The sequence below is a fragment of the Condylura cristata genome, unplaced genomic scaffold (assembly GCF_000260355.1).
Source record: "Condylura cristata isolate star-nosed mole 26May11 unplaced genomic scaffold, ConCri1.0 scaffold00004, whole genome shotgun sequence".
NCBI lineage: Eukaryota > Metazoa > Chordata > Mammalia > Eulipotyphla > Talpidae > Condylura > Condylura cristata.
Window position 1 is genome coordinate 46,317,130 of NW_004567105.1, and position 27,140 is coordinate 46,344,269.

At 36.5% G+C, this 27,140-nt stretch overlaps 1 protein-coding gene across 3 annotated transcripts in view; it reads left to right on the plus strand.

Moving 5' to 3' along the window:
- The window catches only part of FRMD4B (FERM domain containing 4B), a 305,516-nt gene that overhangs the window by 259,859 nt on the left and 18,517 nt on the right, over window positions 1-27,140 (plus strand). For all 3 annotated transcript variants that reach the window (XM_012720470.1, XM_012720471.1, XM_004675986.2), the window contains 9 exons: window positions 2,930-3,013; window positions 4,263-4,328; window positions 7,002-7,059; window positions 8,388-8,474; window positions 21,782-21,858; window positions 23,980-24,118; window positions 24,572-24,713; window positions 25,913-26,046; window positions 26,145-26,264. In XM_012720470.1, the coding sequence (XP_012575924.1) occupies window positions 2,930-3,013; window positions 4,263-4,328; window positions 7,002-7,059; window positions 8,388-8,474; window positions 21,782-21,858; window positions 23,980-24,118; window positions 24,572-24,713; window positions 25,913-26,046; window positions 26,145-26,264 (907 nt within the window). The remainder of the gene's footprint in view (window positions 1-2,929; window positions 3,014-4,262; window positions 4,329-7,001; window positions 7,060-8,387; window positions 8,475-21,781; window positions 21,859-23,979; window positions 24,119-24,571; window positions 24,714-25,912; window positions 26,047-26,144; window positions 26,265-27,140) is intronic.

A 27,140-nucleotide genomic window follows, 5' to 3' on the forward strand; every position in this document is an offset into this window, starting at 1 on the left:
CCTTGATTGCCACAAAATTACCTAATCCTCAGATTTAGCATATAGTTCATATGGACCCAGAAGATAGCTACACACATTATGGATGGTAATCATAACAACAAAAAGTAGAGTCCTTAATCTATCATTTTAAAACATATACGTGGGCCTACCCTCTGAAACACTCAGTGTCAACTTCTTTGAAAAGGAAATGAGATTTGAAGAACAGAGAATAAAAGAAATAATTAAGAAAAATAAATATAGATGGAAGTTGACAGGTGACCTTTAATATGAATAAATTGGATTGTAGTGTATTTTGATTTTCAGGAAGCTCAAACCAGTTTCCCAAGATTCGTCAACGTGTTTAAGCCACACTTCTCAGATTTCAAATGAATAGAGAGATTTATCCTTATGTAAGAAAAGAAATCAAGTGACTTTTTTTATTTCTTGTACTAATTTTAAAAACCAGATATTTTACCTTTGGGAGGGCCATAAACCTGGCTTTGAAATGTAATGTTGACAGTTGCAAATAATAGTGTTTCTGTGTTAAGGGATATTTAACTCTGACCCTCTGTTCTTACTGAATGACAGTAAGTTAACATACAGTTTGTTCATTGGGCTCACTTGGTTGTTCTGTGACAAAGTCAGGAAACTTGATGAGAGATCAGAAAATAAACATCCTATAGATACTGAAAAATAACCACTAAACACCAAACTTGATCAAAAGATGAGTGAACAATTTCTAATATACCACAGTAAAGTGTGAGCCAAACATGTCAGCAGGCCACACTCAGTTCCCTAATTTGTTCTAGAACAGTTGATCTATGAACATTGAGTGAATCCTTTGAGGAAAAAAATCATCTTTGGGTCAACTCCAGTTTGGAGTTCATCCTTTCAATATCGTGACTCATAATGGGATGAACCCAGAGAAGCTAATATAAAAATGCAAACATAATGTGTTTTTGAAACTAATTGATTCAGTAGTTTCCCTTGGAACTAGGGTGGGAGTGAAGAAGACCTGAACACTACCAGAAATGAGATTGTTTACACTGGCTCAAGACATTGCCCTGGCGCCTGTCTGGGAATCTGATAACAGAACAGTGGTTTTGGTCTTGGCCTTTGAAACCACACTGGGTTTGTCTCCTGACTCTTCCATATCATAGCTGTGGGCATTGAGCAAGTGACTTAGCCTTTCTAAATTTCATGCTTTTATCATAAAGTATGAATCATGATGGTATCTACTGTATGTAGGTTAAGAGTTGTGATGAGACTTGAAGTAAATAATGCCCCAAAAGTGTGTTGCATGAGGCCTAGATCTTGGTAACTCTTAGAAAAGAGTAGCTAATGGTAAAGATAAGAATAGAGGTTAGGAGAAGCATTATGAATGTGTTGTTTGATGAACACCAGTCTCATCAGGATTTTGAGTAGTTTTTTCATGTATTTAACCTAGGCTCTAGTATACCTTCAAGAGTCATGTCTGTTTCTTCCAGTACTAATCCCTTAAATACCTGGGACAGTTAGAGAATATTCTCTCTCATATAGTACAGGACCAGCTATGACTGGGTGGTGTGACCTGTTCTCCCTTTGGTTAAGTTTCATGAAGACCGCACCCTTCTCTTTTGACAACTAGAATTTTGCCATTTTATAATTAGGTAATAGCTGACCTTACACAAGATATGTTTTAATTCATATAATGCAATTTGAAGAATAGCTTGGGTTTTATTTAGAAACATGTTTTCAAGCCATCTCCTATGCAAAAGATTCCATAGATGGTCAACTTGGTGCATTTTATTTGAGAGAGTGACAAGAAAATAACAGAAGAGTAACAGAAACATCTACGCAAATTTATTTTTTGGCAATGATACCTATTGTAAAAAAAAAAGCGGTGATACTATGCATGGTTTTTTGATGATGAATATTCTAACTTGGTGACTATTTTATAGCCACTAAAGATAATTATAAGAATGCTGCAGAAACACAGAGAAAGTACGTAATGAAATTTGAAGAATGCTGTGTAAAATTGGAATGTGAAATATGCACAATTATAATTATGTTACAAAATAAATAAATACAGAAAATTTACAATGAAAATGGCTGTAAGATTATGAGAAAAATATAGAAAATGGGATATGGCAGTTTAACACTGTTGGTGAAATATGGCAATAGCTGAATAGCTTTATTCTCTGAAGAATGCACACAAATAAAAATAAGAGATCATTATGACCTAGTAGACAAATGGACAAAAACCTTGAAAAGTCAATTAACAAAAAAGAAAATGGATTTAAGAGACATATGAAAAATAGGAAAGCATTATTTCTTAAGCACTTAAAGAAAGGCAACTTAACAAGTGACTTTAAAGTATATACATACACAAAATTCATAATGTTAATATAGTGATAAAACAGGATTTTATACATTGCTGGTGACAACATATATTGTATTACTACAACTTTTGGACAGCAATTGTAATTTGGCAATGTATATCAAAGGCTCAAAACTATTTATATTCACTGACTCAATAATTATACTTTTGGAAATATTTCCTAAGAAATAGTGAAGAATCAGAACTTAAATATTCACTAGGAGCCCTATATATATTTGGTAGAAAGAAATTGAAACAAGGTATATCTCTAAAATGGTAATTTTGACACTGTTGTTTTAGTTCATTGTATTTGTATGTCTTTTAGAAACTCTAAAATATCCTGACTTGGTCCTAAAACTTAGTTGTCATATTGGGTTAGTTCTAGTTCAAGTTCATAGCCTTTAGGTACTGACAGCATCATTTTGAGAGTCCCATGTGCTATTATTTCAGTACTTACTATTGTTACTTCAGTGTTTTTAGTTTTAATGATTCTATATTATTACTTTAAGCATTTCAGATTTCATCTGGTGACTAACTTGGATAACATTTTAAGAAACAGCGACTGACATTACGTTTTACTCTTCTGTTTAGTGATGAAAATGCAAGGAAAGATTTGAAGACACTACCAGTCTTTCCAACCAAAACCCTACAGGAGCATCCATCCCTTGCTTATTGGTAAGTCAAACTAAGAGGACAGTTGACCTCATTATCAGTAGTCTTCACTGACAAATGGACACTTTGCAGGAAACTAAAGTGAAGAAAATATTAAATTTCCATCAAATGTGTCAGAGTAACCATTAAGTAGACCTCAATCCTTTCAGTAAAAGGATCTTATGAAAGCTACTGGAGGTATGTGCCATTTATTTGAGTGTATCAAATCCATAGTGCACATTGGGCTTGGGATAAATGTGCAGTCACTGTGTGAAATGGCCTCAGTAACTCAGAGTGCAATCTAAGTGTTGCAAAATACATAGTTCCTGGGACAGAGGTTTTCTTATGACCAGACATGACCTGAATGACTGGAGATTTCCTTTCTTGTCAAAAGTCATATAGTTTGAGTTGTTTTGTTTATGTTGTAATAAATTCACAAAAATCATTTTCCTTGCTGCATTTTTTCCCAGAAAAGTACTTTTTTCTTAATGAATTATTTACATTCCCATTAAATATATTTTACTTGGTTCAAGTCGCTAATTCTGATGATTTTCCTTTCCATTGAAAAATTAATTATAAACCAATCACTATTGATGGCTTTAATACGAAAGCTGAAATATTTTCCCCAAATTGGGGCTATATTATGCTTTGACTGGAACCTTCTAAAGGAAGTATTGTTATGTCATAATCTCTTAAGAAAAAAAAAACTGATTACCATTAATTATTGGTTGTATAGAGATAAAAATATTTGTTCTTACTTATTTGACTTGTGATATAACTGAAAGACCTACCTGTCTGAAAATAGTCTACAGTAGTTGAAAGGGGAGAAAGGTTGTCAGGCTTTAGCCTAGTTCTCTCTTTTTAGTTACCAAGGTTTATCCTAAAGCAATAATGAAGGGTGTGTCCCCACATAGTGACAATGTATTTGAAGTAGTTTTAATTCTTCTAAATCTTTCTGAAAATTTTATTTTTTTTTTTTTGAAAATTTTAAAGGGAAATTTCTTAGTACTTATCACTTACTGGTCTCTCTTTTTTAACACTTTTCCTTCCTCAACAATATTTCAAAATTTGCACTTAATAACATTACCTTGCATTTATTATGTTCCAATCAGTATGGCAAAGATATCTATTTGATAAGTTGATAATATTATTTTCTAATGAATTAAAATTATTAATATATTAGTATGTATTATGTAATCACTTATGTAAAATATAAAATAAAAATGATAGAGGTAGTTAAAGCATTCATACTTTTAATTTCTTTGTTTTACAGTGAGGACAGGGTAATTGAGCATTATTTGAAATTCAAAGGTCTAACTCGAGGTCAAGCTGTAGTTCAGTAAGTATCTTTTCTTTTGCTATATCTAATTTTAATATCTGCTAATTGAAGGAGTGGTAAAATAATTTCAGTTGTGTACTTTTGGATACATATCCTTCATCTGGTTAGAAATATCTTACCATGAAAATGTCTTAGATAATACCATATATTGGTGTCATCAATTCATGTATCTACCATTGTTTAGTAGATTACAAAAATGTGAAATGCTCATCAGATGTCAGGGAATGGGGAATGGTGGGAACTGTGATGAACTGAGAGCTTTTCTCCTGGGGAGAGGCAAATCTACTGAGCTTTAGAATTCAGGCATAATGTGTTGCCAGATCTTCTGATATTTTCCAGTAGATGCTAGAAATTAAATCCCAATTCTTAAATTTCAATACAGTTTTAATACAATGTGAGTCAAGCAAAACATTACTAAAGGTGATGGCTAATTGTCTGACTTTTTACTCTAATTTAGATGGGGCTCATAGTGGTGGTTAACTAATATGTTTCTTCATGCTGCCTAGGGTAGACAACAGTGATGTAACCTTGTATTTTAAACTTAGAGTTACCATCAATCATTTATTAAAAACAGCCTATAAACTATATTAAAGCTTTAAAATTATAAAATCTCACCCTCCCTGGTGGTGCAGCAGGTTAAAGCACAGCACTGAGAAACTAAACCCACTTCTGCATGAGTTCGATCCCCGCCTGCCCTGGAGGAGATCCACATGGCGAGGCAGACCTCTCCTGACCTGCCTTCTGCTCCCCTCTCTGTCTCTGGTGAATCCTCTCACCCTCCACATCTCTGGCCTGTACCCCAGTTCCATATGAATAAATAAATAAATCTTAAAAAAATTTAAAATCTCAATTTAAAATTATATAATTAAAATTGTAAAAACTTATAGATTATTGCTACAGCAATTGTAGAATAGCTTTTGTGGCCGTAGACGTTTTTAAAAATTGCTGAGTGTAGCATTGACATATGGAAACTAAAATAAGGATTTGGAGATCACTAACCCCCTTGTTTTCCTCCCCCCATCCCTTTCTAATCTCCATTTTATCAGAACACACTGTCGGTGATCTTCAAGGTCGAAATCAGAAGTTAGCAGACCTGAAGTTGAATCCTTGATGTTCTAATTGTGAGCAAGGAAACAAAAGAAAAATAAAACAAAATAATAAAGAAAGTGTTTTGGTTAAGCAAGTGAGCATCTTACAAAGTACCATTGCCTAACAGAATCCTTACTTGCTTTAATCATTGTTGTGGCTTCAAATAGGAGGCCATGGAACTTGGTAGTTAAGGCTCTAGACTGGAATTCAACTAGCTGTGTGGTTTAATTGCTACATGACACAATTGCTACATGACACAATTACCTAACTCCCATGTTCATATTTGTATAGGCCACTTACTTTTTCAAACTATCAATTACTAAGTGTAGAGCAATTGATCTTTAATATGTCACTAAAAAATTAATTTGTATAGAATAGGAACATCAATTCTTTATGGACACAGTGGTAGTCTTATACAATTTAGTCTACTCCTTAAAGATTAAGAGGTACACTAGGGCCCTCCCTGGTGGTGCAGTGGGTTACTGGTGGTGCAGTGGGTTAAAGCACAGGACTAAGAAGCTAAAGCCACTTCAGCATGAGTTCCATTGCTGCCCACCCCAGAGGTGACCCACATGGCGCAGCAGACCTCTCCTGACCTACCTGCTGCTCCCCTCAGCAGTGTACTTCATTGATCTGCCTGTTCTGCTCCCCACTCTGTCTCTGGTGAAGCCTCTCACTGCCCCTGCACCTCTAGCCTGTACCCAAGTTCTGTATGCATAAATAAATCTGAAAAAAAAAGAGGTACACTAAATATTTATTGAATTAAAAATAGCAAATAGTAACCATTGCTTTAATGTTTTTTGTTTTGTTTTGTTTTAAAGATTTATTTATTTATGAATACAGAACTGGGATACAGGCCAGAGGTGCAGTGATTCATCACACACAGAGCAGGGAGCAGAACAGGCAGATCGATGAAGTGCAATGCTGAGGGGAGCAGCAGGCTCAGGAGAGGTCTGCCGTGCCATGTGGATCACCTCCTGGGCTGGCAGGAATCAAACTCATGCTGAAGTGGCTTTAGCTTCTTACTGCAGTACTTTAACCTGCTGTGCCACCAGGAAGGGCCCACTTTAATGTTTTTAGAGGACCATGTTTTAAAAACTCAGGTTTATATGCAATAACATTTACCCTTTTAAAGCATATATTTCTAAGTTTTGAGTTGAGTTAAATACATATATTTCTAAGTGTTTATCATGTCAACATGGAATAGCTTTATTTTTTACTTAATATGAACATAACCCAAAAGTTGACGCTCATTGCTTGTATGCATATGTGTTTACTTTTCAAATGCTTGAAATTTAGGATTATAATACAGTCTAGTATGTTCTAAGCTATAGAAATCTTAATATGCGTAAAATAATATTTACTGTAACTTTTTGTTTGAAGGTTTTTCCAGCAACTTCCTAACATTTGGATAATGTAAAACATATTACTCCCCAGAGTGGTTTATTCTATATCAACTTTAGTCAGCAACATTAATTATGTCTATAATGAGGAAAGTAGATATAAACTGTGCTTATTTTCATTTCCCAATAATATCCTCTGATTATTTTAATAAGAGATTATAATGTATTTCATTTTCCATAGGTATATGAAAATAGTAGAAGCTCTACCAACTTATGGAGTTCATTATTATGCAGTAAAGGTAAAATACTTTTACATGACAAAGATTTCATAATGCCTGTTTTATTTATGAGTTTTGTTTTATGAGAATACTGAACAATACCAGTGTCCTAAAATCAGATTCAGTCAATATGCATTTATATGTAAATAACATTGGAACTTTCAGCATTTAAAATTGTATTGCTTGCCTCAAAAAATAATATCTTTTCATTTTTAGCAAGTTATACATTATAACACATTATTTTTAATAAATATTTGATATATTCAGATGCTTTCGCAAGACCTCGATTAGTCCCAAGAGATTCAGATGGTTCTTCTTTGGTACACCTATTCCCTTAGTTCTTGCTCATCATCTCTTTTCTAGTGTTTTTGCTGATGCTACCACATCTTCATTAATAATGTGTTTGTATGACAGTCATGCAGGCTTCAATGTCACTTTCAATACTTTTGGTAAATCCTCAAATTTTACCATTTTTCAGTCAGTATGTTTTATATTTATGCAGTATTTTTAGATGTTTATAAAGCATAGACAGACTGGCTAAGAAATATTTTGATATGCTGAGGAGAAATACAGTGTATGTGAAAAAGGGAGTGTTGTCTGAAAGAGGAAATGTTCCATAATTGATCTTGAGTGACTGTTCAAGTTAAGATAATAAACTAATTCACTTTGAATTTCTACTGATTCTAAATTTGTTTGCATATGGGTATATATATAAGCCTAAGTTTTTCCTACGATAATACATCATTTGCTTTGGCAAAACCTAAAAGATAATTTTATGAAAAAAAATTCTTTCCTCCTATACAAGTCTGAAAGTGATTACTCAGATATCTTCTCATTGAACCATACAGTTCTGCAAAAGAGTTTTTTAATTTTCTCATGTTCTTTGATAAGTGATAAGTATATTATAAACATCAAAGATTAGAACCACTTTTCTCATCTTTGTAATTCTTTGGAAACCTCCCTGACCTTTATAACTGGTTACTAATTAAGAGAACAAAGAACTTTTTTCCTTCCTTTTTTTTTAATTGGTAACTCGCTTTAGACTGTGTATTAATTCTTAGCTGAATTGCTTACATTGTATTTCTTCTCACCAACTATTTAATCAAAATAATATTTCATCCTTTTGATAGTGTTAATAATATTGGTCTGTTTTGACTTATATATCTTAGTTGAAGACACCCTAGGAAGGCATTTTAATAACAAGTTAGTTCTTTGACTAGTGTTTTGTTTACCAAGATAGCTTGTTTTGACTTGCTAATATTTGTTAAAGGATGAAATTGGTAAATATTTCTTCACCTCTAGAAGACTTAACATTTAAGATTTGGTTCTCATGTCTTTCTCTCTTCCAGGATAAACAAGGACTTCCTTGGTGGCTTGGAATCAGCTATAAAGGAATTGGCCAGTATGATTTACAAGATAAGGTGAAACCTCGGAAAGTAAGTAGAAATCATTTCAGATTTATGTGAACCTTGAACTGTTCCAGAGTTGGCCATATCATTTTAAGGGAGACCATATCAACATTCTTGAACAAAAAATTTTGATTAGTGAATCCACGAGATCAGAGAAGACTCAGGTTAGGTGTAAAATACTTATATACATAAATTTTCTGCCATTTACAAGTAATTCCATATCTGACACATGTGATCATTCCAAGGAAATAAAGTTAGGTACAAAATTTTAATTACAAATATGTTATCACAACATAGTTTACAAATGCATGCAATTAGGTTTTAACTATAATTTAGGATGAACACAATGATGTTTGTTTATAGTTATTTTATTTTTTAATATTTTATATATTTATTTTATAAATATATGCATACATATTTCCACTGGATAAGTAAGTAAATGGGCAAATTATAAAGATATAAGCCAAAATTTTTACTCTGTTTATCTCTCTGTGGTACAGTTACGAGTAATCTTTCTACTATTACTGTTATTTTTACTAATATTTGTTTCATAATTTTCCACACTAGCATGTCTGGTTTTTGTAAAGAATACTATGTGCTATTTATTCAAGGGTTACACTCTATTTGGATTTGGACTGTCCAGAGTTAATAAGTTACATTATATAAAAGCTGAAATTTGATTAGGATGCTGTTTCTGACCCAAGCCCAAGTACACACTACTTTGTTGCCTATGTAAGAATTGATGAGTCCATACAGATAACCATCCGGCTCTCCAACCCACTCGGTGTTATAGTCACATCAAGGCTGACTCAACGCTTCCCTTGATGGTTTTGCCACCTTCTTCCTATGTCTGCTGCCTGCTTATCAGTGAGAGTCACAGCCCTGGAACATTGTCCTGTAATAACAGACCATGGTCAGGCTGCCTGCCCTATCACACCCCGACATCGACATTGCAGCCTTAAATAATTCCTATCACTTCCATCTGTCTCTTGCTGTAATGTATATTAGCAAAGCAACCATATTCTTCACAAAGCAGTCAAGTAATCATACCACAGTGCTGTGCAGTTTGTAAATGTTCTTCCAGCTTCAAACATGCTCACAATCCTTCTTTGATTAAAGAAAATAAGTAAAGCTCCCCATTCACCCCAATTTATTGTTGTGAAACTGACACAGACAATACAAAGGGTGTCCTAGAGCAAGCTACAGGTCCTTCTACTGCCATTCTGGCTCTTTTGGATCACACTAGCTGGGTATTAAGGCTTCTCATTAGACAGTATCAATTAAAAATACAAAGCAAAGATGTTCTGCAAGGGAGGGGAAAAGAGAGGTATGAACAAGGGAGGGAAGAACACATGGGACTGTGGTGATGGTGCATGGGTGGGTTGGTCATGGAAATTCTGTAGTGATTACACCTGAGAAAAGAAAGCAAATATTGTTTAAAAATGAACAATTAGGGCCCTCCCTGGTGGTGCAGTGGGTTAAAGCACAGTACTAAGAAGCTAAAGCCACTTCAGCACAAGTTCAGTCCACACCCGGGAGGTGACCCACATGGAGCGGCAGACTACTTCTGACCCACCCACTGCTCCCCTCAGCAGTGTACTTTGTCAGTCGCCTGTTCTGCTCCCCACTCTGTCTCTGGTGAATACTCTCACCGCCCCTACACCTTTGGCCTGTAACCCAGTTCTGTATGAATACATAAATAAATCTTTTTTAAAAAATGAACAATGATATAAAATATAAATCAATTTAAAATGTTTAAAGAAATAACAAAGCAACATTTAATATTCATAGTCTTCTTTGTGAGGGATGATAAGAGAGCATACACATAACTACATAATTACAGTTTTGTCTCCCTAAGCCCTATGACCAACATCAATTGAAGTAGGAATATTTAATTTCCAGGGGAAATATGGGTAAAATGGCTTGTACTTGAAGATTTGCTTATACGGACATACAGTTTTTCAATTGTCAGAATAATTTTTACTTGTAATTATTTATTACAATACTTTACCAAAAGTAGCAAATCTCATTGTAAAAACAAACCAAAAAGCAAAAGCTGCAGAAACATGTCAATTAGAGCAGAAGTCTTTTTGTGCCTCCGTTCCTTCCTTTGTGTTATGAAAAGTATGAAAACCAGTATGAAAAGTATGATACTGGGCCGCCCAAGTGGCCTAAGGGTGAAGTCTCAGTACTATCACCATGAGGGCCTGTGTTTGATCCCAACCTGGGAGCTACCCACACATGTCCCAAGCAATTCTTCTGTCTCGACCGATTCTCCCCTTAGCAATATATTTCAGTAAGTCCACCTGCTATGCTCCCCATGCTGGCTCTGGTAACTCCTCCTACCTCCGTACCTCTGGCTTATACCTCAGTTCTACACTCAAGTAAGTTAAACATTAAAAAAAAAAAAAAAGAAAGAAAGAAAGAGGGCCCTCCCTAGTGGCCCAACGGGTTAGGACAAAGCACTGCAAGCTGGCCACAGCCACTTCAGTGCAAGTTTGATCCCCAGCCCTGGAAGTGACCCACATGGCATGCAGAATGGCAGACCTCGCCTGACCCTCTCACTGCTCCCCTCAGCAATGTACTTTGTCGATCTGCCTGTTCTGCTCCCCACTCTGTCTCTGGTGAAGCCTCTCACCACTCCTATACCTCTGGCTTGTACCCCAGTTCTGTATGAACAAATAAATAAATCTTAAAGAGTATGATACTGATTCATTTACACTTTGTCAGTACTACATCTCATTATCACACTGCCCCATACTGTGTCATAGGAAACCATCATCTTCCTTATTTTCCTAAAACACAGTTCACATATGTTAATATCCTATTAGTAATTTATTTCACTCCTGCAATTTCCTTTAAAAAATCACATTTAGGCGTCTCATGTTTTCTCTGATTTTTGCATAGGAAAACTGACTTCAATCAACAAACAAGTAATTTCTTAGTTAATGTGGCTAGATAAAATTGAGATTTCCATAGAATAGAAATACATCCACTTAAACAATAGATGGCTTTCTCCCAAAGTACTGGTGAATTAAAATCTGCATGGAATATATTACTAATTTTCTCTCAGTTGCTCCTGAGACACAAGTGTTTGTGTACACTCACAGTCTCCTAAAAAGTGGCAAATATTGTTTGATACTGATCATAATAATGTTTGCTTGTTCATTTCATAGTCTAGACAAAGCTCAAAAGCCACTTTTTCTTTTTCATTTACAGAGTTTTTCTATTTCATTTTCAAGACATGCCATTTAATTTAAAAAGAGCCATAAAGAGGCCATCTGTGTTACCACTGTCAGCCTCCTCCTTCTTGGTTATTTTAGCAGGCAGCCACTCTGTACCTATGGTGCCTACCCTTGCTTCTTCTGTTAAATCTAACTATGGATTTTGCTTCTGAGTCTTTATTTTTCCATGTCTAAACAACACGAGGGGTTAATTGGAGAGAGGATGTTCTGTAATTCCCTGTCCTAGCCCAATTGGCTTAAGTGAAAGACTGCATAGTTCAGAAGATCATGAGTATTGACTTAGAAAGGAGGATCATCCTCCTTTTGTTTACATAAATCTGTGCAGGCAGCAAGTAACTGACAACCTGGCAGGAAAAAGGTCAGATTGGCAAACTCTAGTGAACCAAAAGCTGGACTGGAAGTCCATATAGATGCTTACCTCTTGAACCATATGCTTGCTGTGTGGTAATTATGTGGCTTTAAAACAGGCCAGAAGGAGGGAGATTAGCCAGTGATAACTGACTGACTGAGACCAAAAGGCTGTTTTGATAAGGAGTTGATCCAAGATTCACTGACTGAGGTGTCCCCTTGCCACATAATATCTATTGGTCATAACCGGTGATTGTGGGGGATGTTAAACATAGTGCTCCCAGGATGCCCAGCTAATATTGTTCATGTGTTTTGGCTATAAACCTTTGCCTGTCAAGAGGGCCAGGTATTTTTCATTTATGTGGTATAATAATGCAAAGCAGATGTTTCAAAAGTAGCCCAAACTCTGATGTTTGTGTACTGTATGATCTTGGGTAAACTGTTTATTCTCTGTCTAAATTGTTTCCTCATCTACACAATGGTAACGCCACAACTAACTGCATAGAGCATTTGTATGAATTAATTGAGATTGCATTTAGCATTGTGCCTGACACATAATCATCACTGGTATTTGTTCATTGGTAGTGAGGGTGTGGCACGCTAAAGAAGGATGTGAGAAATATTCTTGGATCACTGCTGAATTAGGAAAGAACCCCAAATTGCTACAAACCTATATCCTTCAGGTTCCATCTAAGAATCTACACTCAAATTTTATGTTTCCAAAGAATAGTAAGTTCTCTCCCTTCCTAATTTCATTCACCATAATGCAGTAAAGCATGATTCAAATTAAGAGGGAAATTTTTAATTCTGAGTTACAAAGCACAAAAGTTGAAAGTATTGAAAATTTGTATCAAAAGCAGTTTTTATTCCTTCCTTTGTGCATGAAATGTGTCATTGCAAACTCTTATGGAATGTGAAAACATACCAGAAGTCTACTTCATTTCAAATTATAGGCCATTTGAACTTAAAAACTTTGAAGTTCTCTTTTAAAAGAACTTGCAAACTTGTATTTCTTCAAAGTTTTGTAGTTCATTTAGCTTTTTGAGTAGGGAAATGACTGTTCTTCAAAAAGAAGTAGCTAATAGGTCAGAGACTGAGGCAAGTATTACTTTAAGTCATGACTGATTTGTACCCCCTGGCAAGATATTTCCCTGAGTAAAATCAGAACTTGTCCAAGATGATAGAAGTAAAATGGCATGCTACTCAGTATGATAGGTAGGTCAAAATGGATAAAGGGCCTTTCAAGATTAATATCTTTCTATATTATGTAACAGGCTAAGAAAGTCTTGTGATAATGTCACCCTAGGGCATCTTAGACTAGGGAATGGTCTTAGTCTTTGGTTAACCAATTTTAACTATTGCCATTCCAAATGCCTAGAGAGCCAAATGAATTAACTCACAAGCACAAGAGTCTTACTTTTCCCTTGTCATAAAAGTGCATTTCATATAAACACAATGACTTATTTTTCAAAGCACAGTCTTCTCAGTCATTTTTATCCCTGCTTGTTTTCCCCTCTACTTCCACATCATCATGGACCTCAATTAATGTTACTTCTCTAACACTACCTATTTAAATGCTAGGAGCAGAGATCATGTGCTGTCCAGCCCTATGTCTACATCAATTCAAAATATAAAATGTAGTGTGGAAGAAAAATCAAATTACAAAATGTCAACCTCTCTGGAGACTGGTCCATCCTGTTTGTAAAGTATATAATTAAGCTTCAGCCACACCAATAATCAATGTGGTTGTTAAAGCTTTCCACCGAGTCAGTGGGAAGAGAACTCAAATTCTTTACCATGGATTTGAAATGAAACCTGTCCTGTGCTCCTGCTTACCTCTGGCCTGAGGCTGTCACTCAAGCTTTCTGGGCTTGTATTTTCTCAGCTATTAAATTCAAATAATTCTATCTACCACACAGATAATTGTGAGGACTCAATGAGCTAGTGATTAGCTGAGTAGATATTTGTCATTCACACTATATTCTAAGCATAGAATGTATTGATTGGTGTCAGCATCTCTCTTACCCTCCTATAGTTAAACACAATTAGAATTTTTTTTGGTCATTATTTTATTTTATTTAAATATTTACATGAGTATATTTACATGAGTATATGTTTGCTCATGATCCCATTTTGATAACACAAAGAGCAAAACAATTAATAAAAATAGACAAATTGTTACATAATTTTTTCTTGATTTTTTTAATAATGTAATAGTTTATTTTTTACATCATCTTGTGTCTTTTTCCACCTCAGTTGTAATCCCCGTGGCTTCCCACCACCAGTTCACCCATGTGCCATCACCATAGTCCAGTGCACTCTCCCCCCTCCATTTTTTTATCCCATTCCCCAGCCCCCTCCATAAAATGTCTCTGGTATATAGTTGTTCATTATTATTTTCTCCCCTAGCCCTTTATACTCCTGCTATGAGTGAAACCATCGGTATAAATGCATGTGTTTATCTTTTTTGATTGCTGAGAAACACAATTAGAATTTTAAGACAAGGAACTCTCAGGGAGTTGTTTGGTCATTGGTGAGTCTCCATTTCACAACCAGGAAGCAGAAGAACTATTCCAATGCAAGCAGTCTAGCCATTCATAAATTTACCAAGCCTAATAGCAAAGGGAGCTGGGAAGTATTTATCTAGATGAGTGATCATGGGTAAAACTATAATTCGTGGTGTTCTGTGACTAAACAGAAGGAAGAAAAATAGATCCTGAGGGTGATAGGTAGTTCCTGTCATCCTGTCTTGTTTTCTTTGAAGTGTTTAAGGGAATGACAATGAGAAATAAACACGTAAGCAAAAGCCGTGAAGACATAATTATAAATTCTGATAGAAAAAGGATGGAGAGTCAGTAATGAGATGGGCGGGGAACTTTCAGTGTGTTCAGGAAAAGCCTCTGTGAGAAAGGTGACATGACATTTAAGCTGAGACCTTGACTGGCTCATGAAGAATGTGTTGGCAAGTTCAAGTCTGAGACATGGCGTTATGGTGATAGGCAAGTGGTAAGCATATTATAAAAATGGAAAGGAGACACTAAAGTCTCAAGAATAAGAATGCTCACTGTAGAAATTGAAGATGCTAATCAGGTAAGAGAACCAGAGATTCTTTATTCAATCTATTTATGTTTCTAGGCAGTTACCAAATGGCTAACTTGTTAGCACAATATAGAAAAATGAAATAATTCTCTCTAATTGGATTGACTATTCCAAATGCAGAGAAAAACAATGCATAAAGCAAGCGTTGTGGAAAAGAGTCCTAGGAAGTAATACACAGTGAAGATTGCTTCAGTATATACATGTAACTAAAGATTGGTATGGTTCAAATCATTCTTCAGCAACAGATTTCCAAAAATCTAGTGCAATGTACCCATTTTTATATTTTTCAGTATAAAAGAATTGATTGAACCTGTTCAATCAACCTGTTCAAGGCCCCTCAGCAGGGATTTAATATTCTTGATGTCATTTAAGGAAAAAGTCACAACCCAAGTCATCAGAGCCCTGACTGTCCTTCTGGAAAGTCCTGGCTATATTAAAAATTTAGAGATTTTGTTGAAAAATATTTATAACCAGACTGGGTAGCCATTTGATCCAAAAGAGCCATCCAGGTACAGCAAGTCAGCCATGTGAGCAGCAAGTCAGCCCTGGTTGCACCAAATACATGTGCTGTGCGTTCTGATTGGTATTTATAGGTAGTTGAGATGTGGCCTCTAACCAAGGAAATTTGAGATGGCCTCCTCTTAAATAGGTCAGATTTTCATATTATGTATTTCCTGATATTTAGAACTTCTTATCTAAACTTTCAGAATGCTTTACTCTTTACATTTAAGGACTTGATGATTTTTGTGTGGAAGGTTTTGCCATCACATCTGAAAAAGTAATTTCACTCCCATTTGCATATATCATGAAATTTTACCTCAGCACACCTGACATTATTAGCAAGACCTCTTCTAATCTGCTGTACTGTTCTAAGTCTCTCTCTGGTAGATAACTTTTGCATTTAAAAAACAATCTGAACAACTGTTCATTCCTTAAGGCATTACCAAGTTGAAATAAATAGTACTGCAAAATCCATTATTTTAGAGAAAAATTTTATCTTCTTCATCAACACATTTCACCTATCAAGGACTAAGTATTACTAAATACTTTTAAGTTTTGTAGTCTTTGCACTATTGACATTTGGGGCCAGATCATTCTCTGATGTGAGACTGTCTTGAATCCAGTATGATTCAAGAATGCACCCCCAGCATCTACCCATGAGGTGCCAGAAGCACCCTGCCCTCCTGTGTGAGAAATGTCTCCAAATGATGTCCTGGGACTGTGTGTGAAGGGAAGGCATGGTGAATAATCATGCTTGATTGAGAACCACTAGTCTAAGAGCCTTTACTTAAGTAGAGGGCTATCTTAATCCCTGTTGGTGGTTGTTGTTGTTACTGTTTTCTCCCTTGTAAGGTAGAAATGGAAATTGCTCCATGTTTTTCTTTTCTTTTATTTTCTTTCTTTCTTTTCTTTCTTTTTTTTTTTTTTTTTGTTAACATAATGTTCACAGAACAAATGTTCACAGAACTCCCTTCCCAGGTGAGGAAGGCAGAATGCTGTGCTGTAGCAGGGCCCTGAGGTTTGGGAAGCCCTGCAGTACTTCCCAGAACTATCCCTATTTAGAGTTGAGACCTTAACCTATTTGCACAAACTTTTCTGACCCTCAGTTTTTCATTTGTAAAATAGGACTAAAAGTTGTTCATCCCCATAGGGTTATTAGGAAGTTGCAATCTCAGTTGTATAAGCTGAGGTGGATAATAAAGGGTGAATAAACCATTAGGTAGGTAGAAGAACTGCTCTTCCAACACAAGGTAGGTCAGTTTGATAGTTTTTTTTTTTTTTAAGATTTATTTATTTATGCATACAAGAGCTTGTGTGTAGCCCATAGATTTGTGTTTGGGTGGGGGCAAGGGGAGGTAAGAGGATTCACCAGAGACAGAGTTGGGAGCAGAACAGGAGATCCACTGAAAATTACTGCTGAGGGAAGTCCAGGCGAGACAGGAGAGATCTGCTGCGTCATGTGGGTCACCACCCTGCCAGTAATCGAACTCATGCTGTAGTGGCTGAGGAGAGCTTCACAGTGCTTTGTCTTAACTCTTTACACCACCAGGGAGACCCAGTTTGATATTTTTAAAGTCCATTAATCATTGATAGCAAAATCCTGTTTTTTGTGGAAACCAGCAAGAAAAACAGATGTACTATCTAGGGCATGGGTAGTAACAGTATAGTCATTAAGTGCATTTTTTGAATTAAAAAAAGGCTAAATCAACAAGATAGTGATTTTATTTTATGTCAGATAATAACAGGGGATCCCCTCTGAGTCATTCATTGACTAGTGTACAGTCATACATACCAGCTCTGACTAGCTATATTTAGTCATTTCCAGGTGAATTTGCAGGTAAATGATTAACCTATATTTTAAGTACTTTTAAAAACATAACAAGCTTCTGATTTCTTGGCCTTAGCTGGTATTAACATTCTGGTGATAGTATCTTTCAATTCATCAAGTTGCAAAAAATAGTTTGATCCATTCTATTCAAAGCTTTCCCTGTGTATGTGTGTGTCCCCAGACAGAAGGGAGCTTGCTGTCTGAAGTCTCCCTGTGGGCATGCCTTTACCCAACCCCTCCCTCTTCCTCTGTGACCTCCATGATACAGCAACACTGAACAGATTTCCTACCTAGAGGGTGTATCAGGAAACCACGAATGACATCAACAAAAACACAGCAGTTTTTACAGAGGCTGAAACTCACAGAATTGGAAACCTGAGTGACACAGATGTGTCAACAGAATAATCTAGCTGTTCCTCATCAGTGGAAAGACAGATGAGAAACCTGATAACTGTGGTTAGTTCTGCTAGTAAATGGCTGTCCTCCATTTTGACAAAGATACAATAAAATTAGGGAACTGGACTGAAAGTTCTTCATAACAAATAAGCTGCTTTATCACTTACTGAATGTTCCTGCTGAGCCTAGCATGAGAGTAAATGCTTTACAGTATCAGGGAAGCTTTCCTAAAACCCACCAGGTAAGTGCTGTTGATCCCATAGTATAGATGAGGAAATTTGCTAAGATGTTTTTCTGTCAGTTTTTAAATATTTGACACTTTCCTAAGCTGGAATTAGTGACCTGAGGATATATTCTCTTCCTGTGGTAGTTTTTTGATTATCTGTTTGTTAATATCATGGTTTATATTGTTCCTCTTTTACTTCTTCTATCTTATCTATATTTATTTACTGTGCAATATCAAAGTTAAATCCAGCTCCTCTTTTATCTATTACTATCTACTTTCATCTTTTGATGCTAATGGGCACAGTTAATCATTCATCATTCTAGATGAGCGTAGCATAGTAAGAAATCCGGAAGTCCTAACTCACAGTTTTATTTTTGTTCTACAAGCATCCCCTTTCATTATTAACACTATAGATTATAAAAGCAATACAACTTCAGCTTGTAGTTTCCAGTGAGTACCACATAAACAACCATAAATTCTAATTAATGATTATTATGCTTATTTAACAAGCATTGTAGAAAGCAGCCCAGTTTCATACTCTCAAGTCTATATTGCAAAGTAAATAAGCCCCTCTCCCCTTTTTAAATCTCTAAGTATGGGAATTTTAGCTTGGGCATAATTTTTCTGTTTTAACATGAGAATTCAATTGTGTATGTACAATCCACATAGTAATCATACCTCTAAAGTGTCATACCCTATTCTAGTCCTACCTTGTGTAGGCGCTAATGTTCTGCACATAATAGAAAATGTGAAGCATATTTTGCTACCTTCAACCTTCCTTTAAACTTTGATTTATTTTTCCTTAACTACAGAAAGGTCTCCTTGCAGCCCTTCACCTCTAACGCATCAGGGGATGGAGACCATTTCTTATTATATAATAGGGCATTTCTCTAATGTAGACGCCTTTGCAAGTCAGGGCAGCCTTGCAGGGGCTTCTTTGCCCAGTTTCCTCTTTTCTTCCCATTGGCGCTGCCTGCTTTTGACCATAGGAAGGCCTCCTATTTATCCTTTAAGGAAAATACTGGTGAAAGGGAGGAGAATGAAGATTGGTGAGTTCCCTGCTGTGTGCCAGGTTCTGTCCTAGACTTGAGGCATGAGCAATATTTATAAATGAAGTCATTTCAACTCAGTGCCATTGCTATTCTTAAAGCTTAATCCTATCACTTTGAGAGCAAGAACATCAAAATAATTTGCAAACACAATAGAACAATGATTTTAGAAATTTCATAAGAAAAAATAGTCACCACCTAAATCAAAGGCCATTGCAATTAGAAGTTTTTTCCTAGCAACTTCAAACATTGATAAGAATCAATGGTAATGATTGAAATGTCTAAAATAGATACAGATGGTTAGGAGATAGAAATCTCACTCCTGTATAAAATAGATCTACCTATGTTCATTTTATATATATTTCTATTATTTTAATTTTGGGAAGTACCAAGAATATGACATCTGCATCACCACTTAATTAACCATTGCTATTTATTTTATCACACATCATCCTATTTTCATTAATATAAGAAATAAACTATTACAAGTAAGCTGAAGTTTTCTGTGCCGCTTGCCCTTGACACACCCTAGAAGCAACCACTGGCATGAATTTTCAGTTCACTTTCCTACCACTACCAGAACGTATTTGGAATCACATCTTGCACCAACTTTATGATATCGGGGGAAATGATTTGCCTTTCAGACTAAAAAACACCACCTCAGTCCCATAACTTCTTCTGCAAGCATAATTGACATCCAGTTATTTCAATGTGTTTAAAAACACTAAGCAGGGTTTTTGCTTGCCCCAAGTAGGTTCACTCTTAATGCACCCTGTGCTGAATGAGGCAAAAGTGCTAGTGTTTCATGTTTGTAAGTGATAAGAGGAGGAGGTGGTGACTTTCAGAGATCATGTTTCAAGTTCAGCCCTGGTTTTTATGTGTGTGGGAATGGACGCAAAGGAAAACACAGCTGAGCTGCATTGTGGCTCTTCCTGTTGAACCTGTTTGTGGCCAGGGTGAGTAAACCTAGGTCTAGAAATGTCTCCTTCAGGCAGGCAGCCTCCAGTGAAATTTGTGCCTGGATTTAAGGAAACTTACTTCCCAGGAAGTATCATCTGAATCCACATGTTTTAAAAATGTGTCTCTCTTATGGGAAAATCTGTGAGGGTGACATTTGCTTTCCAATTCCTGATGGATAGAAGAAGTGAAGTGGGAGGTGTCGCTGTATGGAGTTGCTGATGTCAGTAGTGTGTCAGACGTGGGAGGTTCGGTTTGTGAAACTGAGTTACACCTCAGTGTCTTATGAAACTGAGTCCAGAATTCACTGGAGCTGCTGTCTGGGAATGGGGAGATAGATCCATGGGGTTTTCCCTTGTATTTCTGTCCTACTTTTGGAACCTCTGGATTATAAGGAATTAAAGCCTCCAGTCTGCAGACATTTTAGGAAATTGGTATGTAACTTTAAACGTTCAATAACTCTCCTGTCAATCTGTGTCTAGTATTAAGTAGTTACAGATGATCCTTCAGATCATGAAGGAGTATATTCTTAGTGTGTGCTGGTTTTTTGTATGTGTTTTTTTTTTTTTTTAACTCTATTTGGGGCTGGGGTTCCAGTTTGAATGCTTTTACCTCCTAGCTGCCTATGAACAGGAACTTTAAGCTTTTGCTGTTTCTTTACACGAGGATTACATGTAAACTTGTAAACTCAAAACTCTTGGGTCCGGTACTTCAGGAAATGGTTTCTGTTGATTGTGCATTGCAGAGAAGTTTTATTTTGCCAATTAAAGTATCCATCTATGATCTTTTTGAACTTCATTTTAAAATCCAACCAAAGTGCATTGGTGGAATAAAATTGCTGTGCTGCTGTTTCCCAATCATCACGACTGAGGACAGAGATAAGGGACTCAACTCTGAAGTTGGAGTGGATAGGACAAGTGGAGGAGCAAGAGGTTGGGAAAGAGCCCAGGAAACAAAGAACACACTCTTTTTTTTTTTCCCACAAATTATCTTATTTTTAAATGCACTTTGCTGGGAAAGTTTGTTGCTCCCCAGAACTGGCAAATTACCCTGTGTGCAGCATTAGAATGTCAGCATTGGGAATAGAGAAGTTGGGTTCTGTTTACAAAAACTGGAGGCTCTAGCTTAGAAAGCAGAGGGTATCACTACTGTTCCACTGCTGCCCCCGCAATTCTTGCTTCCGGGTTTCTCTGAATTTAGGGGAACTCTCCTTGCCACTTTGTAAGAGGAAACTGGTGGTTCGGAGACTTACCCCTGTGTGGGGATCTGTTTTACTTTCACTTTACATTCTTTTGAAATTAGTCTGTGTCCTTATTGAAATACCCTTTAGGTTATCTTTCCATTTAAATAAGAAAGCAACAGCTTTGTTCAGAGGGCATGTGCTTACTGGAATCCATGAAGATTTTCTTATTAAATTTTATCTTATTGAGTCAGAGGAAAAATAGTATGCATGTTCGCCACAGTCACTGCCTTTTATTGTTCGAGGAGGATTTATTGGTGAGGTGAGGATTACTGCCCAAAGAAATAAAAAGTGTTCAGGTTGTAGTTGATTTGACTATATTCCATATTCATGCTTAATCTTAGTATACCTTCTTGATTATGATTATGAAGCTGATTTTTAGTACACATTCATAATAATTAAAATTGTGTGTGTGTTTTTTTTTTCTGTTTTCTGAATTGTTTAGTTATTTCAGTGGAAACAATTGGAGAACTTATATTTCCGTGAGAAAAAATTTGCTGTTGAAGTTCACGATCCACGGAGGTAAGAATCACAGGCTTTCTCTGTCAGTCTGGGTAACTACATGAATAATGCTACTCTGAACATTTGTGTGTGTGGATATGTGTATTCATTTCTCTTGGATTTATAGCTTGAAGTGGAATTGCTGGGTCAACTGGTAACTCTCTGAAACCTTTTGAGGAACCGCCAGACTATTTTCCAAAGTGGCTACAACATTGTACATTCCCAACAGCAGTGGATGTGGTTCTAGTTTCTCCAGTTCTTCCCTAATGCTTATTAATTTTAGTTGTGTGTGTGTGTGTGTGTTTAATAGCCATACTTGTGTGTGAAGTGGAAACTCATTTTGATTTTGACTCGTATTTCCTTCATGACGAAGATGGCTGAGCATCTTTTTATGTGCATTTTGGCCATTTATAAATCTTCATTAGAGAAATATCTAGTTAGATCTTTTGTTCAGTTTGGTCCATGTTACCAGTATGAATTGAAAACAGGATTGTAAATTCTCTAAGCTTTTCAGAGGAATTATTTATCCTTGTTCAGTGGTTGCTTTTTAGATACATTTATGGGTGTTTGGAGGGATGTGACAAAAGATTCAACCAGATTCCTCCAGGGAACATCTGTATCCTCCCCAGCCCCTGCCTCTACCCCACACAGCTTCTCTCTGCCACCCCTCTTTTTTCTCCCTTAGCTCGCTTCTCCTCTCACCCTTTCTCCTCTTTTTTTCTGAATCATAAATAGTACTCCAGATCAGTTTTGAGCCTGCAGATTTTCAGACGATATTGTGGTGTTCATCCTCTGACAGTGTCAGAACTGATTGCTGACATATCTTGCACCTTGAAGAAATTGTAAATGCAACAAGCTTTGGTTGCTTTGTCTTTATTTTATTTACTTATTTCAATGTTATTGCAGTTATAATTGACATGTAGCATTATATAAGTTTAATGTGCATAGCATAATAGCTTGTGTTACATTTATTGTGAAATAATTGCCACATATTTAATTAATCTCCATCTTGTATGGGCACAAAATAAAATTAGCAGCTAAAAAAGAAGTGTTCTTTTTCTCCAGATGAGAAGTTTTGGGGCCTATTCTCTTAGAAGATTTCAAATTTACCACACAGCAATATTAGCTGTAGTTACCAGGCTGCTCATTACATCCCAGTACTAATTTATTGTATAATGGAAGGTATACCTTTGACCACCTTCATTCAATTCTCCCATCTCCATCCCCACCCTTAGTTGCTTTATCACATTTATTCCCTACATTGTTTTTAAAGATTCATTTATTTATGCTTATACAACTGGGGTATAGGCCAGAGGTTCAGGGGCAGTGAGAGGATTCACCAGAGACAGAGTGGGGAGCAGAACAGGTCAACCCTGACACTGCTGAGGGGAGCAGTGGATGAGTCAGGAGAGGTCTGCCATACCATGTGGGTCACCTCCAGGGTGGGTTTCGAACTCATGCTGATGTGGCTTTAGCTTCTTACTGCTGTGCTTTAACCCGCTGCGCAACCAAGGAGGGCCTCCCTACATTATTTTTTTTTTTAAGATTTATTTATTTATGCATACAAGTGCTGGGGTATAGGCCAGAGGTGTGGGTGGGGGATGAAAGGATTCACCAGAGACAGAGTGGGGAGCAGAACAGACAGATAGACTGAGACACACTGCTGAGGGGAGCAGCCAGTGAGTCAGGAGACGTCTGCTGCACCATGTGGGTCACCTCCCAGGCCTGGGATCAAACTTGTGCTGTAATAGCTGCAGCATAGTGCTAAGACTTAACCCCTTGCATCACTAGTGAACTCCTAATCCCTACCTGTGATGGTCATACATACTTATGATTTTCAAGTACAGTAATTTTAAGATATTTTAGTCTAGCCTCTGATTTGACTAATTCTTATCTGCTTTTTACTATATCTTTTTACTTAACTGCCTTTTTAAATATCTTTGTTTAACACAGAAAGATATTATCTTGATCTGAGTGACTTTGTCATAAAAGGAGAATAATCAGAAGGTTGGCCCCTCTCCTCACCAGTGTGCTGCAGCCACATAGTAATTAAGATGCTTTGTGACAACATTACTCACTGGGCGCATTTTCTGTTGTACTGGTCAGAGGTGAATAATTTGCGTATTTTCCTTAACCTTTCAGGATTTCAGTATCAAGAAGAACCTTTGGGCAAAGTGGCCTTTTTGTGCAAACATGGTATGCAAACTCTTCTCTCATCAAGTCCATCTGGGTAATGGCAATTAGTCAGCATCAGTTCTACCTGGACCGGAAGCAAAGCAAAGTGAGTTACAAGGACAGCCAACTGCCACCCCTCACTTGCTCTCTATCCTGAAGCTAAGCCTCCTCAGAAAATATGCAAACAAGGAGTTTTGATCTTGAAAGTGTTTTTAAAATTTCACACTAACTTTTAATTTTTCTTATATTTTAAATCTGATTTGAAGCTGTAAGATTTGTCAGCTTTTTGACACACATGTCTGTTTAGACTGGTGACACTTTTCGGTTTTTTGTTGCTCTATACCATGAGAGAGAATCTCACACAGTTAAAGAATTTTAGCTACCTCTTGTACTTTTTCCTAAAGAGTATCACTTTAAATATACAAAAAGTCTTAGTTGCCCTCGTGCTAACTTTATTTTATCATAAAAATAATAGTCATTTTATTAATATGATGTCATTTTATTAATTTGATGTCAGATTAATTGAGTTCATTCCATTTTACTGTTGTATACCTCTTAGGCAAAAATTTCTTCAGCCAGGAGTTTAGACGATATCGCAATGGACTTAACGGAAACAGGAGCACCGAGGGTCTCCAAACTAGTGACCTTGGAGGCAAAGAGTCAGTTCATCATGGCAAGCAATGGCAGTCTAATCTCCTCAGGTAACATTTTTTTAAAAGATTTATTTATGCATACAGAACTGGGGTACAAGCCAGAGATGCAGAGGCAGTGTGAGGAGTCACCAGAGGCAGGGTAGGGAGCAGAACAGGCAGATATAAGAAGTACATGGCTGAGGGGAGCAGCTGGCGGGTCAGGAGAGGTCTTCCATGCCATGAGGATCACCTCCCAGACCAGGGATTGAACTCACTCTGAAGCAGCGTGACTAGCTTGCAGTGCTGTGCCCTAACCCCTTGTGTGGCTAGTTTGCAGTGCTGTGTCCTAACCCCTTGTGCCACCAGAGAGGGCTCTCAGGTAACATTTTATGATTAGAGAAAGGGCAAGCAATTTTTGTTTCATTTCATGAGCTTTTCCCTCAGGTTTGTTTCTCAAACCTCTTTTCAATGCCTCTTTTACTCCATTAAGTAGGGCATAAGTAAGCATAACAAAACCTACAATAAACAGTAGTGTTAAATAAAATCTTAAAATTAATTTTGAAAACAGTATGACATTAAGTTATAAATAAACTTTATATAAGTAACTGTAATGCAAAAGAAAGTGCTTAAGGATAACTTGAAAAGACATTCTCTTCCCCTAAATTCCACAGCTTCTTCCCCCAATATTTTGTTATTGATGCAGAATGTTAATCCATTTAATACAAGGATGAACATGATTACAAACTCAAATCCCTTCCCCTAAACCTGATTGCTACTCCTAAACTCTGTCACTAAAGTCCTGAAATCTCTTAACACTAAGAACATGTAACTTCACCAAAATAAAGTCTTCTATCACATTGTCAACTTATGTATTGGAAGCACAGAACATTCCTTTGACTTGTATTAAGAGAGAACATTCACTTTGACTTGTAACAGAACACTATAAGCAATTATCTCTAAGAAAATTTTACCCTCTCTGCTCGAAAAAATGAATTTTTTTCCTTAGGAATGCCTGAAACATTAAGCATTTTATCATTGCTTCTAAAATAACAGAGCCAAATTGCAAAGGGCACATTACCAGGCTCTGTTTGATGCCCAGAAGTATGAGAAAATGTTCTCCAGTTTCCTTTTATTATGTTCAGAAACAAGGAGAAAAGAAATAAGCTATTATTTTATAACAGGTTTGGCTGTAAAGTCCTTTGTCTTTTAAAAAGGAAGGAAACATGGCTTGTAAAATCTTTCTTGCTCCCCTCCCTTCACCGTCCCAGGTTCTCAAGACTCAGAAGTTAGTGAAGAGCAAAAGAGAGAGAAAATCCTTGAACTTAAGAAGAAGGAAAAGCTGTTGCAAGAAAAACTCCTGAAAAAAGTCGAAGAGCTTAAGAAGATCTGTTTGCGGGAGGCCGTGAGTGTCTTCAATTTGGGGAGGATGACGGTTTCAAATTGTGTTTGACAACTCCAGCCAGTGTTAACTATCACTCTCTGGACTGCCTTGTTTTACAGGAGCTCACAGGCAAAATTCCCAAAGAGTATCCGCTGAACATAGGTGAGAAACCTCCCCAGGTCAGAAGGCGTGTAGGTACCACGTTCAAACTGGATGACAGTTTTCTTCCTAGCGAAGAGGTAAGTGTACCAGCTCTGAGCATTTCTATTAACAATTAACAGAAAAACTGTTGGTTGGGTGTGATTAATTTGTTCCTTGGCTTGAATACATTGCTGTGCTTTCTTATCTCACCAGTTGAAATAAATAATGTAGACCAAATAGAATTCTTTCCTGCCATGTACAGTCCCATTAAGATTGAGCTATTTCCTACTTTATTTGTCCCCAGTGATAGAGAACATTCAATGAAACCACACAGCAATGTTTATTAGTTGAGAAATATCATCAGACTTAGGAAGACATCATTAGATCATTCCACCTGAACCAAAATAGCTGTTGACAAATAATTTGCCTCTTGCTTCTCAGGCCTCAGTTTCCTCATCTGTAAAGTCGGGATTTATTTATATTTCTTCTCTAAGAAAGGGAATAAGTATCCAGTGAGATAATACATGTATAGCCAACGGGTATAATAAAGGTAAAAGATATGTTAGCCAATATAGAGTATACTTTTTCATCTGTATGACATCAGACCCTAGTTATGTTTCTTGGCTTTACAAAATGATAACAGTTTCATTCAGTAATAGAATGACATTTGCCATTTATCGAATGCTCATTTTATACCCAGCTAAAAACAGTGCATATATGTTATAGTGTTTAATCTTCACCATACTTTTATAAGGTAAATGTCATCTCCATGATATAAGTAAGTAGAAGAAACCCAGAGGCATCCAAAATTTAAGCAGCGTGTTCAGGGTCATCCCACTAGGAACCACTGCATCGATGAATCAAGAATTCCTTCTTGAAAATATGTGCTCTTCACCCAATAATGAAAGGATAGAGGATTGGACTAATGAGAGTTTTATGTAATGAATGAGAGAGGTCTTGTCTTCTAGAAGATT